General features: G+C 29.8%; 4 protein-coding genes across 4 annotated transcripts; 2 read left to right on the top strand and 2 right to left on the bottom strand. All coding sequences in view use genetic code 12, as the record gives it.

Moving 5' to 3' along the window:
* Window positions 1-21: 21 nt before the first annotated feature.
* RJT21DRAFT_139543 (uncharacterized protein) lies at window positions 22-2134 on the bottom strand. The gene has a single exon (XM_064883348.1). It carries the CDS (start codon window positions 1900-1902, stop codon window positions 172-174), a length of 1731 nt encoding a protein of 576 aa, XP_064738314.1. The 5' UTR covers window positions 1903-2134; the 3' UTR covers window positions 22-171.
* Window positions 2127-4476, bottom strand: RJT21DRAFT_120027 (uncharacterized protein). Its single transcript, XM_064881612.1, has one exon. It carries the CDS (start codon window positions 4309-4311, stop codon window positions 2347-2349), a length of 1965 nt encoding a protein of 654 aa, XP_064738313.1. The 5' UTR covers window positions 4312-4476; the 3' UTR covers window positions 2127-2346.
* A 614-nt stretch (window positions 4477-5090) lies between these two features.
* Window positions 5091-8177, top strand: SSY1 (Ssy1p). Its single transcript, XM_064881611.1, has one exon. It carries the CDS (start codon window positions 5337-5339, stop codon window positions 7971-7973), a length of 2637 nt encoding a protein of 878 aa, XP_064738312.1. The 5' UTR covers window positions 5091-5336; the 3' UTR covers window positions 7974-8177.
* A 270-nt stretch (window positions 8178-8447) lies between these two features.
* On the top strand, window positions 8448-14259 carry RJT21DRAFT_120025 (dedicator of cytokinesis protein 4 CRK binding protein). The gene has a single exon (XM_064881610.1). It carries the CDS (start codon window positions 8560-8562, stop codon window positions 14167-14169), a length of 5610 nt encoding a protein of 1869 aa, XP_064738311.1. The 5' UTR covers window positions 8448-8559; the 3' UTR covers window positions 14170-14259.
* Window position 14260: the final 1 nt, after the last annotated feature.

Here is a 14260-nt window from a genome sequence, read left to right as displayed (position 1 = left end):
ACTTAAATTTTGTTGATACATCTCCGATTCTGTTTTCTGGCATGGCTTTACACGCAAATCTATTTTTTACAGCAATCCATAGCGAGCATAATTTAGCAGCAAATTAGTGAGATAGCAATACAATAGAAAAATAATTTTAGATACCAATACTTAGACCAGGACACCACCAGTTTATAATTCAGCAGAACTTAATAAGATATTAGGTTCATTATCGTATTGAATGATTTCTGGTTCAATTTCATTATCGTCGCCGTTATTATTATTATTATTATTATTATTTAAGCGACTAGAATTACCATCAAACAATCTTAAACTTCTCATTCTTCTAACAAATTTGATCATATAATGCCCTGGAATTGTTGTGTTTTGAGAAGCATAACCAGTTGTTCCTACTAAATTTAATGACAGATCATGTGATTCCAAGTGTCTGTCATTTGATTCATTAACAAAATTCACAATATTAGCTTCTGTGATATCATTATTTAGGGCAAAATAATAGAGAGATCTAACGAAGAAAGTAAATCCGAATCTGGTCTTAGAAAAATAAACTATGGGGACTTTATCAGTTTCATCATTAATTGATATATAACCAAAAGTTTTCTGAGGTTCAATATTCGATTTGTTTGGTACAATAATAAGATCTGGAGTACTTGGAATAACTTCACGTAATGTTTGGATTACATCAATATCTTCAACTTCATCAGCTGAATTTTTAATAAAATTAATTATTGCATCTTCTCTCATTCTACCATCACATAAATTAACAATTAATTCTCTATTATCCGTATAAGAACTAATTAAACTTTCAATACCATCATCTATATCTTCTAATTCATGAAACTTTTTATGGATATTTTCTTCATTGATTGTATAAGCCTTTCCTGATATAACATCTACTAACGTAATTCTAGGAAGGGTTGTCTTTAACTCTTCCAACTCATGAACATAACAACCATTAGCAAAGGAACTTAATTCATTAAGAATGGAATTTCCCAATTGTTCTAATGTTACATCAAGATATGCGATATTATCCCAAAGAAGTCCAAATCTTTCAAATATATTGATGGTATTTATTGAAGGAATTAGTGCACACCAAGTTACAAATCGGGCAATTTCACTTGATAATCTGACTTTCTCTGCTGCACAATAAACACTCTTATGAGTAAAATATTCATTTCTAATTGATAAAGCATGTTGAATTTCTCTCTTATCAGGGACTGTAATTTTCTTATCAGCATTTAAATAAGGTTGAGGAATTTCTGGTGGTGGAGATACTAAGTCATTGTTAATCTCTAATAATAAGGTTATTGATTTAGGTAAGAAATCTTGAGGAATTGAAGCATTAAAATTTTGTAATCCTGAAGATGGATTATTACTAAGAATATTATTAATAATCAATCTATAAAATACTGTAGGAATATTATAGATTAAATTCTTTGTAAAAATTACTGAACAAGAGATATCATTAATAAAGTAAATTCCAAAACTTAATGCTTCTGATTCTAATTTAGATACACACCATAAATCTAGCCAAAATATATTAATCATTTCTTTTAATTCATTACAAAAATTATCAATGAATAACAATCTCATTTGAATGAAAATTGCGATTGTTAATAAGATTCTTAATAAATGAACTCTAAGTAAATCTGATGTAGTTATATCATCTTTAGATGAATCAATCAGTTTATACATCTCATTTCCAACTGTCAATCCCAAAGCTTTGGCTTGAAATCCTTTGATTTCATTAAATCCTCCAAGTCTTCTAAACAATATGTTTTCATTAACAAAAGTATACTTATCTCCTGAATAGATTGGATTTGGTTCGGTAGAAACTACAGAAACATGGGGAATGTTATCATCATTCAAGTAAAGAATTGGCAGGTTATCAGATGAATTCATCGCTGTGTTACTAACTAAGACTTAAAGTATGTGTTTCGATAAGTTAGTAGTGTACTTAATTGTATCTCTTAGGGGTTTAGTAATAAGTTTGTTAGCAAATGTGGGTGTCCTGCAGCTTTTAGTCGCAGACGCCCCCTCAACTTTAGCGAAGATTGTTGCAAAAAAAAGAAAAAAAACATATATCCCAAAATGGTAATATTACTTACAGATAAGCCAATACGGTGATTCCTATTGATTGGTTTAATATATTAGGGAATTATGGAATACTAACTAAAATACAAATCTATATGGGCTATGAAGCATTTTTCATAAATACGAACAGAGAAAATTTATTAGTGACGAAGTGAAAGTGCATTATGGTTGGATATGAAATGGTTGCGAAATAAATTTATGGCTTTATAACTTTATAACTTTATAATTTATAATTTTATACTTTTCAAGATTTCACTGTTCAGTTTCCATAGAAGCATCTTGGAATTCTTCATGATCTTCTTGAGGTTCAATTTCATCAGTGGTGGAGTCATCGTCATCAGCATTATTTTCTTGTTCAATTTCTTCATATGGTTCGACTGAAATGGACACAACATTGGCAGACTTATCAACTTCTTCACTTTCACATGGAATGATCAATTCTAATTCATCATCATTGACAAATCTAGCTTTTATTTCTTCAAATTTAATAATCTTATCGAATTGATAATGCTTTTCAAATCCAATTTCATGATTCTTAAAGTCCTTGATTAAAGATTGAGCATCTTCTTGAATTTCTTCATCGTCATCTTCTTCAAAATCTTCTTCATCAACAATGAAACTGTCAGCATTTTCTGGATCTTGACCTTCAAATCCAGACCATTCAAAACTGTCTTCTTCTTCATCTTCATCGATTTCGAAGTCATCGTCTTCTTCTTCTTCTTCATCATCGTTTATTTCTTCAACTTTCTTTGGTTCTTCTTCGTCATCTTCTTCTAAAACAACCTCAGCTTCGATATTGTCTTCTTCTTCTTCATCTTCTTCGTCATCATCTTCATCATCTTCGACTTCTTCTAAGACAACTTCACCTTCAATATCTTCATCTTCGTCATCTTCTTCATCATCAGCTTCATCATCAAAATCAATGTCACTTTCTTCAACATTGAAATTAAACTTACCTCTGATTATTAATTCATTTTCATTCTTTTTGAAATCAATTTTAAGTTCATCCTTAACTAAAGAAGGGAAAGTTACATTTAATTTGTAAGTATTATCGTCAACTTCAATTAATTCAAAGTCTTTAGAATTTTCTAAATCTTTAGATAAATCAATGACTTCAACATCTTCGTCACTATCATTAGCAATTAAGTATCCATCTTCATCATAAAGGTCGTATGATTCTTCTTCATCTTCTTCTTCATCAAATGGAATTAATTCTTCATCAGTTGAATCATTTTCACTTTCTCCATCTGGTAAATCAAATCTGTGTCTATAAATGGTAATACCTTCACCATCATCATCAGAATCAGAACTGTCAGAGTCATAGAATTCATAATTAGAAGGATTACCAGCATCATATACTTCTTCATCATCTTCTTCATCAATATCAGAATCGACATCAAAATATTCAGGTTCATCTCCTAATTCGGAATCTTCATCTTCAGATAATTCATCACCACTGTATAAACCTTCTTCGAATGCTTGTCTGACATTTTCCAATTGCAATTCATCGTTGAGTTCTTCCAAATCTGATGAATAGTCTAAAGTTTCGGAGTCGGAGTCAGAGTCAGAGTCAGAAGAGTCATCGGAATCTTCTTCTTCTTCTTCAGCTAAAATTTGGGCAACGGCTTCAGCTTGTAATTGATCATTTATGTCAACCACATCATATATGTCTTCTGGCTCGAGTAATTCATCGTCATCGTCATAATATCTAACAATTTCGTCGTTCAAGTCATCAACCTTACCAGCAGCATCGAAAGCTTCAACAGCCTCATTTTCTAATTCATCGTTCAAATCAATGACATCATCATCATCGATTAAATAAAGTTCAACATCACTAGCATCATCTTCACTATCTTCACTGTCTTCACTATCTTCACTATCTTCCTCTTCGCTGTCTTCATCTTCACTATCTTCTTCAATGTCTTCGTCTTCATCGTCTTCATTGTCATCGAGATTGAATTCGTAAACTTCTTCTTCGTCATCAGAGTCAAAGGCTGTTAAAGTATTATCTTCTTCACTTTCTTCTTCTTCTTCCTCATCTTCTTCTGAGTCAGGTTCTTCAACATAAACCAAATTCTTTGGTTGTTGATGATAGTATCTTCTATACTTATCTTTTCTTACTGATGGTTTACCATGATTGATAATGTAATATTTGGCTTCTTTAGATTTGCCACTGTTTTTTCTATTGTATTTGGAACCAGATCTGAATGAACCCATATTGTAATCTTATTCTTCTACTAATTCCTGTTATTAATTATATTCTTACAATTCTGAAGGCAAACTAGTAATCTTATATAGAGATTTCAAAAATTTTTCAGATGTGCTGCGCAGCTGCAAGATGAGACACTGGGGCAGTGCGGCTCGAAGAAAATTACTCCATTGAGCATATAGTGCTGAACCTTTTTCATTTGTACTATAAAATTTAAATTTAACTATGGTAACCGCATACATAGAACTTGTTAGAAAGGGAGCGAAGAGTTTTTAACTTTTTTTTCGCACTTACCCGGATCTGGAATCAATAGTATAAATACTAGGTGGTCCCCTGTTCTCCCTTATTCTGCAACCAAATCTCTTTGCCTTTTGGCTTAGATCAAGTGTAGTATCTGTTCTTTTCAGTGTAACAGCTGAAACGTCATCATTGATGACTTTTATAATATGTTACCTTTATTTTTGGATTACCAGTGGTTAGGATCGATGGGCTTGCTCACACCTTTCTACACAGTGTCGTTGCCATTGCACTTTCTTAGGCTTCTGACGCAAATTACTTTTATTTATTTTAATTTTTAATTGTGTGGTCATAATTACAAATTAAAATATATCAGAAGTATGTTAAGGTATGATGAATTATTTGGTGATATCGATATTTTAAATAGATGGGCGTATATCTCTGTTATCATAGTAGTTGCCTAATTCTTTGTAACCGATAACCGAGCCGTACAGAATAAAATATGTCATGTTCAAAATAAAATATTCTACGACATATCTTACCGATAATCTATAACTAATTCACTATTATTACTACTTTATAGTACTTGTATATACTTAAAGTATAACATTTACACAAGACAAGAATATCTATACATAGTATAATTCAAATTTTCAGGGATATCCCCCTATTATTGCTCATTCAAATTAGTATAGTATCATTAGTAATTATTAACCTATAAATTTTTCAATAAAATAGCACTAGCTTGTTCAAATTTACCTTATAAAAGATCATAGATTTTGATTAACAATTAAAGATGGCCCATGATGGGTCAGACACATATTCTGAAGATTCGGGATCTTCAATTATGGAACATGGTTTATTCCCTTCTATGAAAGATAAGAATAAATTAAATATGAATTCAAATCAGTCTTCAGATACTTCATCACGAAATTCTTATCATATAGATTATTTAGGGAATGATTCTGCTAGTTCCATAGGAGATTTACGACATATGTTTTTACGAAACAACAATAATAATAATTCAAGATCTCAATCAACTCCAAATGCTATACCTTATACATCAACTAATAATGATAATATTCATGTAGATTCTGTATTGGATTCAAGTGATTCAGCAACCATAGAAACTTCAACTTATTCTATAGACTCATCCATTATAAATCGAATGCCCGATGTATTAAAAGTCACTGAATCTGGTGATAGATTCAAATATTTAAAAACTTATGAAAAGATCAAAAAGGATCATGATCGAGATTTACAAGTTAAATCGGTTGTAGAAAGTATGAAGAATCACGAAGAAATACCGTTACAAGTGCTTAATTCTCATTCATCAATCTTTGAATTATCTCAACTTGATGATTTTAATCGTTATTTAAAACAAACTGAATTAAATGATTTAATTTATGCTAAAGTGGCTAAAAGTATACCGATTTCAAAAGAACATGATTTTTTAAATGTGGTTCAGAATAATGAATTAGTAGATAACTTTTATGTTGATCATGAATTTAAAGATGAAAGAACCAAATCATTAAAGCCAGCTCGATTAAAGACTTGGTATGGACGTCATCATCACTTACAAAATTCAAGTGATCGTCATCAAGCCGCTTCCAAGAGTAGTATTAGTGAATTAAATTTTGAAAATTCTCCAAGTTCTTCTGATAACTCTAATGAAAAGGAGAATAAAATATATTTACAAAGAAAATTAAAAGTACGACATCTTCAAATGATTTCATTAGGGGGAACTTTAGGAGTTGGACTTTTTCTTAATTCTGGTAAAGCACTTACTATAGCAGGAGGATTAGGAACTCTTTTAGCATTTATAATATGTGGAATTATAGTTTTAGCTACTATGGTTTCATTCTGTGAAATGGTAACTTTTGTATCAGTAGTTGATGGAGTGTCTGGTTTAAGTTCAAGATTTGTTGATGATGCATTTGGATTTGCTGTAGGATGGTTATACTTTGTAAGTTTTTCATTTGGGTTAGCAGGTGAAGTAGTAGCGAGTGTTATAATGTTATCATATTATCAATATCTAGATATTCCCGATAGTAGAGGATCATCAGCTGGATTTGTAACTTTATTCTTAACTATTGTTGTACTAAGTAATTTAATTGATGTGAGAATCTTTGGAGAAATTGAATATATTTCAAGTTTCATTAAATTACTAGCAGCATTAATTATGATTATTGTTATGATAGTATTAAATAGAGGAGGATTTGGAGGTGATCCAATTGGATTTAGATATTGGAATCATCTGAAATCAGATTTTGATCATAATTTAATCTTTGGCTTATTTAGACCAACATTTAATTTACATGATACAGGTACTAATGATCCTTCTCAAGGTATAGGAGGAGGTTTAGGAAGATTTTTATCTATTCTAGTGGCATTATTAGTAGTTTCATATGCATATTCAGGAACTGAGATAGTTTGTATCGCAGCTTGTGAAGCAAAGAATCCCAGAAAGGCACTTCCATCAGCTACTAAGAGAGTATTTTGGAGAATTTTATTATTTTATTGTTTATCAGCATTCTGTGTATCATTAAATATTTATGCTGGAGATCCAAGATTATTGAGATATTATCTGGGGAATACTGGTATTTCCCAAAATCAATTTTCTGCTAATTATGCTATTCAATATGCTGGAGGAGTTAATTGTAATACTGATTCGATTGTATTTGCTGGATTTGGTAGTGGAGCTCAAAGTCCATGGATTGTTGCTTTACAAAGTGCTGGATTATGTAATTTCAGTGCTATTGTTAATGGATTTCTTGTATTCTTTGCTGTAAGTTGTGGGAATGCACAATTATATGTTAGTTCTCGTACGGTTTATTCTATGGCATTACAAGGAAAAGCTCCTAAATTTCTTACATATTGTAGTAGACAAGGTATACCTTATAATGCAGTATTATTTGCCGCAAGCTTTGGATTATTATCATTTATTTGTGTATCAGAAAAGGCTACAGTTGTATTTCAAAATTTAACTAGTATAATTGCTTCTTCAGGTATAATAGTTTGGTTTGCAATGTGTTTATCATTTGTTAGATTTTATTATGGATTAAGAAGAAGACCAGATATTATTAATAGAGATGATAAAGCATATCCATATAGATCACCATTTCAACCATATAGTGCAATAATTGGACTTATTGGTACCAGTGTTATTTTATTATGTATGGGATTTGTTGTATTTTTAAAATCAGAATGGAATACCATGTTTTTCTTTTCAAGTTATGGTACATTAATGGTATTTGCAGTTTTATATATTGGATATAAAATTATTAGAGGTACAAGAATTCCTACATTAGATACAATTGATTTTGATTCAGGTAGAACAGAAATGGATAGATATATTTGGGATGGTGGTAGAGAATATAATGCTACAAGTATTAAAGACATTTTACATAAATGTATTTCGTTTCTTGCATGATATTTTTTTAAATGTTACTTTACTTTTTAATTTTACTTTTTAATTTTACTTTTACTTTTACTTTTACTTTTTAATTTTTATTTTAATTTGACTTTTACTTTATTTATATTTTATTGGTTTACGGATTTATTATTTACATTTACTACATATTAATATTTTATAGACGTGTATATTATTATTTCGAATTATATAATATACGAGGATTGATTTTTTAAATTGAATGTATATGGTATGGTATGTAAGGTACTAGTAAGGTACGGTACTAATTAATAATATATCATTATTTATGTAATAAGGGTTCTGGAAATTTTTTGTTTTTTCCCCTGTTACCACGTACTGCAATTGAAACCGAGGCGAACACAATTCTCAATTTGTCCTAAAACGGATTAATTACTTCGTCTAAAATTTGCAATAATAACACCGAAAAAAATAGAAACAGCACGACATTTTATGATTCCCATTATAACAGGGTTATCGACCGATTTCCAAATCGTGATATAACTATACTATATAATTCTATATAATTCTATATATATATTGATAACTATAGTCATAGCCATAGTCATAGTCATTAAGAATTATAACCATGTCATGGGAATCAACTTCCACATTTTTGGTGGGTAAAATTACCAAACCTTTCTTACCACTCGATAAGATTACATCTTTAAATTCTATTCATTACAGAAATTTATATCCTGGAGATGAAGTATACATTTTTGAAACTAAAAATGATAAATGGGCTCGAGGTTATGCGTTAACCAAACCATTTCCTAATGATTTTACAATCACTTCAGTTAATTTAGATGATTTACCAGGAGTTAATATTAATATAGTTATATTCCCATTAAAATTTGTTCATATAACTAAAAGTATCCCGTTTGAAATTATAAAAGTTCATAAAGAATTTAATAATATTATTGATAATGGCGATACTGTTCCATCACTTGAACAATCTGAACATGAATATAAATCAGCTCTTAATGGAGTAGTTGATAATCATCAACCATCAAATAATAATTCACTTACCAATGGGAAATTAATTTCAAAATCAATAATACCAATACCTTCATTACCCAATAAAAAGTTTGATATAGGAGATAATTTACATGATGAAGTTAAACATGCATTAGAATTATTAACTTATCATATATTTGCTTTATATTCAATTGGAGAATTTAGATTATATCATAAATTATCTGGTATATATCATAATTTAAATGAAACAAGAATTAAATTACTTAATGATTTATTAACTAAGAGTGAAACTCAAACAGCTAAGGAAACTGTTACTTTCTTGTTAGATAGAATTCCTAAGAAATTAGGTTCAAGATCAGCTAGATTAAATGCATTTTCTTATGATTTAGATAATGAAGATACTGATGCTTCAGGTTATAAAGCTTTATTAGCAAGAGATCCATTCACTGGACAATTACTTAGTCATGAGAATTCTATACCTTCAATCGTAGCTCTTGAACAAGAATTAGGTTCATTAGAATCAAATTTCCCTATTAATGCTAAGGGTAAAAGTTATTATACTTTAGTACCTCCATTAAATAAAAAGTTAATTGCTGAACCTCCTTCTCATATCTTAGTGGATTTTAAATCAGTTAGCGGATCTTCAGCCTATCAACCTCCCGGATTTGTAGGAATGACAGCTTATTTATATATTAGAAATAGTAAAAAACGATTAACTGAAGCATTTGCTGTTCATACCAATTCAGTTGATGAATTAGTTCAAGTTGAAAAGATTAGTGCAGCCTTATTTAGAAATATTCCTCATTCCGAAGTGGAAAATAGTCGAATTTATTTGGCAGCTGTTTTGACTGAAGAAGTAGAATTTAAATCAATGTCTACTCATATTAGAAGAGTTAAAAAGGGAGTAGCAGCAGGAGCAACTGATATTACTAGAGTGTTTTCTGGTACTAAAGGTTCCTTGGCTTCGGGAGAATCTCATCAATTTTCAATTAAATTATTTGGTTCTTATATAAGTACTAAAAAGGGCCCATCAGATAATTCTGGTTGGGGTGAATTAGTTGATAGAATTATTTCTGGATCTGATTTAGGTATTGCCGTTAATCCTCGAGCTGAGAAATTAACCGTAACCTTAAAGGAATTTAAGCATCAATTTGCTTCTGGAGGTAATCAAATAACCAGTTTATCAGCTACACCAATTTCAAGAATTAGACCTATATTCTTTGATCCATTAGCGGAAAATTATGAAAGACTTTATTTATCATTAGGTAAAGTTGTACCATTAAATGGAATTAATAAAGATGATTTATTAACGTTTGAAATCACTACTCCCAACAATGAATTAATTACTTTTGCTAAGGCATCTAATCAACAAGAAAAGAGATCTTGGCAATTTATATCAGTGTTTGCTAATGAATCAATTGGAGAAATCGTTAAAATCAATGGAGTTTCATTAAAGAATCCCTCGAAAAAGAAGGGTCCTAAGGAGGATTTTATTCAATTATCATTATATATTAATGGGATCTTAGGGGGAGAGGGGAAACTCTTATATAAATCAGGCAATCGATTAGTAGAATTTAACAAACGTAAAGCTCATACGGTAGAGATTATGTCATTGAATTATAAATTATCAATGGCCAGTGTTGAAATTGGAACTGAATATGTGGGGAAAATATACAATTCGGATATTTCAATTGAAAATATCTTTCAATTCGAACGATTCTTTAGTACTCAACTTCAAGAAGAATTATCATTATCATTAGTACAATTTTGTAAATTGGATATATCACAATTAGTTAAATATTTCCCCGAGTTATTGAGTTCCTTATATGGAATTATTAATTATATTAAACAAGATGGTTATTCATCAGATTATGATGAATTACTTGATAATACTTTTAAAGCTATTATTCATTTATTAGATACTATTTTTGGAAAACAAGAACAATACTTATACCTTGTGGATAATTTCCTTCATAAGTATCCTTCATTACCGAGAATTGGAGTTTACTTAATTAATAAGATTTCTCATATAATTTCAAATGCTGAAACTAATTGGAATGTTACTTCTCGTTCATTATGTAGAATTGTTTCAATTCTATTAAAATTGGCTCTTAATTCAATTGATAGTATTGATGAATATACTAAATCTTTAAATCAATTATTTACTTCAGCAACAATCTTTCTTGCCTTAGATTCCACTACTTTAGTTAATGATCAAGTCCTTATAATGGAAGTTATTGATTATGTATTATCTTATAAGGCTAATATTAATGAAGAAATTATATTTGGATATATTGCTAAATTCATTGATTCAATTGGTACTAGAGGTCTAGGACTTAATGAAGAAGGTCATGCACAAATTAAAGATCATAAGATCATTATCAATAAGATGCTTTTGGTTCATCGACTCTTTAATAGTTTCTTAATTCACAATTCCGCTACGGCTAAGACCCTCACATCCAAGGCAATTGAATGGTCATTAGAAGTGTTATTGGGGGCCACTGACATTGATGCTTCCCGATTAGCACTAACTGTATTCAATGCAGCATGTACTCAATTATATTCTAGTGCTAATGCTAGTGCTAATACTAATAGTTTAGATACTTCTGCCTATTCACTAACTTTACTTCTACCATCAATTGCAAGAACCATTGTGAAATACAATAAATTCACAAGAGGTAATGAATTCTTTAAACCAAAAAGAACATTCACCAGACTATTCCCCCTGGAATTCCCATTTAAGGAATCATCTAATGATCCTATAGTTAATGATGAATCCTTAGTAGAAATCTTAGTAGAATTAGCTTCAGTATTTGTATTTATTGGTAGAATTGCTAAAGCCAATAGAATTGAAATTAAAGATTCGGATTTAACCCTGGAGAATATCGTAACTATATTGACTGCCATTAAATTAATTAGACAAGGTGGGTTCTTTCCAGAGAGGAAATGGCTTTCGTTATATGCAATATTTATAGAAGGTAATGTAACTATACTTGAATTAATTCATCCATTACTTATTAGACAATATATTCCACCTATTGAAAAATCTGATAATTTCGATAGAACCATATGGGGAGTATATTTTAAGAATTTATTAAAATTGGCCGTATTACAACCAGTTTCAATTGAACATTTAACTGACATACCTAAAAAGGCAACTGGACAAATTACTGGAACAGTTAGAGATCGGATATCTTTATTATTAAATGAAGCTTGGGATGCGTTAGCATGGGATTCAACTAATGAAGATATAGTACGATTTAATTTAAAGAAATTCGGGGGTTATCAAGTAGAATATATTGCAAATGAATATGGAATTATACCGGATTTAATGTTATTTGCTCTCCAAAAGAATAAAGCTTGTCAAGTAGTAAGTGTTAAAATCTTATGGTCTTTACTTATATCGGAATATTTAGTTAATGATGGATCTATTGATATAATTGAACGGGAAGCATTTATTGGATTACATGATATTTATACTAGAAATGGTTATAAACCTACTCCATTTGAACAAACTAGTTTAATCAATAGATTGAAAGCCACTATCCGAATCGATAGAGAAGATGAAGCGTTTAATGTAATCTATAATTTCATCCTTAATTTATCAGGATTCTTAGAAGTATTAAATGATTTAGTTAAAGTTCCTATTGGACCAGAATTCGATGATGAAAGAACTTTCCATAAATTAAATATTAATTCATATTTGAAAAAACCCGAAATATTTAATTCATTTATTAATTCAATGTATGAAGAAAATCTTTCCAAGGAAGATTATATTCAAGCAGCTTTAAGTTTAGAATTATTAGCATCCACTTATGCTTGGGATCATCATACTATTTTAAGTGCATCTATTAAACCTAAATTTCCTGAACAATCAGCATTTGAAAGGAAAGATGCACTTTATAAAATGATTGCTGGTAATTTTATTAAGGGTAATAGTCTTGAAAGAGCTGCGGATATTTATAATGAATTATTAGATGCTTATCATGAAAATACTTTTGATTTAAAGAGTCTTTCATTTGCTCATGGCAAATTATCTAAATTATATTTAGATTTAGAATCTTCAGATAAATTAATGTCTTCATACTTTAGAGTAGCATTTATTGGATCAGGATTCCCAGTAGATATTAGAGGTAAAGAACAAATTTATGAAGGTTTACCATTTGAACATATTACATCTATTCATGAAAGATTATTAAAATTATATCCTGGAGCTAGAATTATTACTAATGATGAAGAAGCTCAAAAACTTGAAGAAAGAATTCCAACAGGTAGATATTTACATGTAACAACCATTGAACCAATTAATGAAATATCTGATAAATTATTTAATCAATCAATTGGAGCTAGAAAGTATGCCAGAAATAAAGATTTAAGATTTTTCTCAACTATGAGAAAACTTCCTGGTTATACTTCAGCTTATGATTTATGGACAGAAGAAACAACTTATGAAACTTACCTTTCATTCCCTACATTAATGAATAGAAGTGATATAAAATCTACAAAGACTGTTAAATTATCACCATTAGAAAATGCCATTAGAACCATTATTAATAAAAATAATGATCTTATTCAATTAGAAAGTTCAATAAATCAAGCTATAAAGGAAAAATTAAATTATGATTCATATTTTAATGATTTATCTAGACAATTAACTGGTACAGTTGATTCACCAGTTAATGGAGGGATTGGACAATATAGAAAGTTTTTTGAACAAGGTAATGATTATCAAGTTGAATCAGTTCGATTATTAAGAAATGTTTTTGATGATTTAGCATTAATTATTAATCGTTGTTTAATTTTACATGGTAAACTTGTACCTCTGACAATGAAATTAAGTCATGAAGCATTAATTGATCTTTTCAAAAAGAATTTTAAAGAAGAAATTGATAGTTTAGGTATTATACCTGAATCAGTTCATCCAACAATATCTACTACGTTTGGTTCTCAACTGAATAGTTCACGTTCTGTTCTGACGGCTTCAACTAATGGTAGTGGAAGTGGAAGTGGTAGTGGAAGTATGCTTATAATGAATCCAAAATTCAATATTAATGGTTACAGTAATGGATTAACATTTCCATCATCAAATGGATCAAAAATGCATAGATCAACATCTTCAGCATCTTCGAGTGCTTCTGACTTTTCTTACGATAAGCATTCCGATCAAGCTCGGATGAGTACGGCTACAAAGAGAAATGCTTTGAATTGGAGAAGACAATAGTTGAATTACATAATTAACTAATTACATAATTTACTAGTAAAACAATAACCAATCACACTATATATTGTACATACTTAATACAGAGTTACTT

The sequence above is a fragment of the Scheffersomyces amazonensis genome (assembly GCF_036850825.1).
Source record: "Scheffersomyces amazonensis strain UFMG-HMD-26.3 chromosome Unknown RJT21scaffold_3, whole genome shotgun sequence".
Taxonomy (NCBI): Eukaryota; Fungi; Ascomycota; class Pichiomycetes; order Serinales; family Debaryomycetaceae; genus Scheffersomyces; species Scheffersomyces amazonensis.
This window is presented reverse-complemented; position numbering and strand designations above follow the sequence as displayed.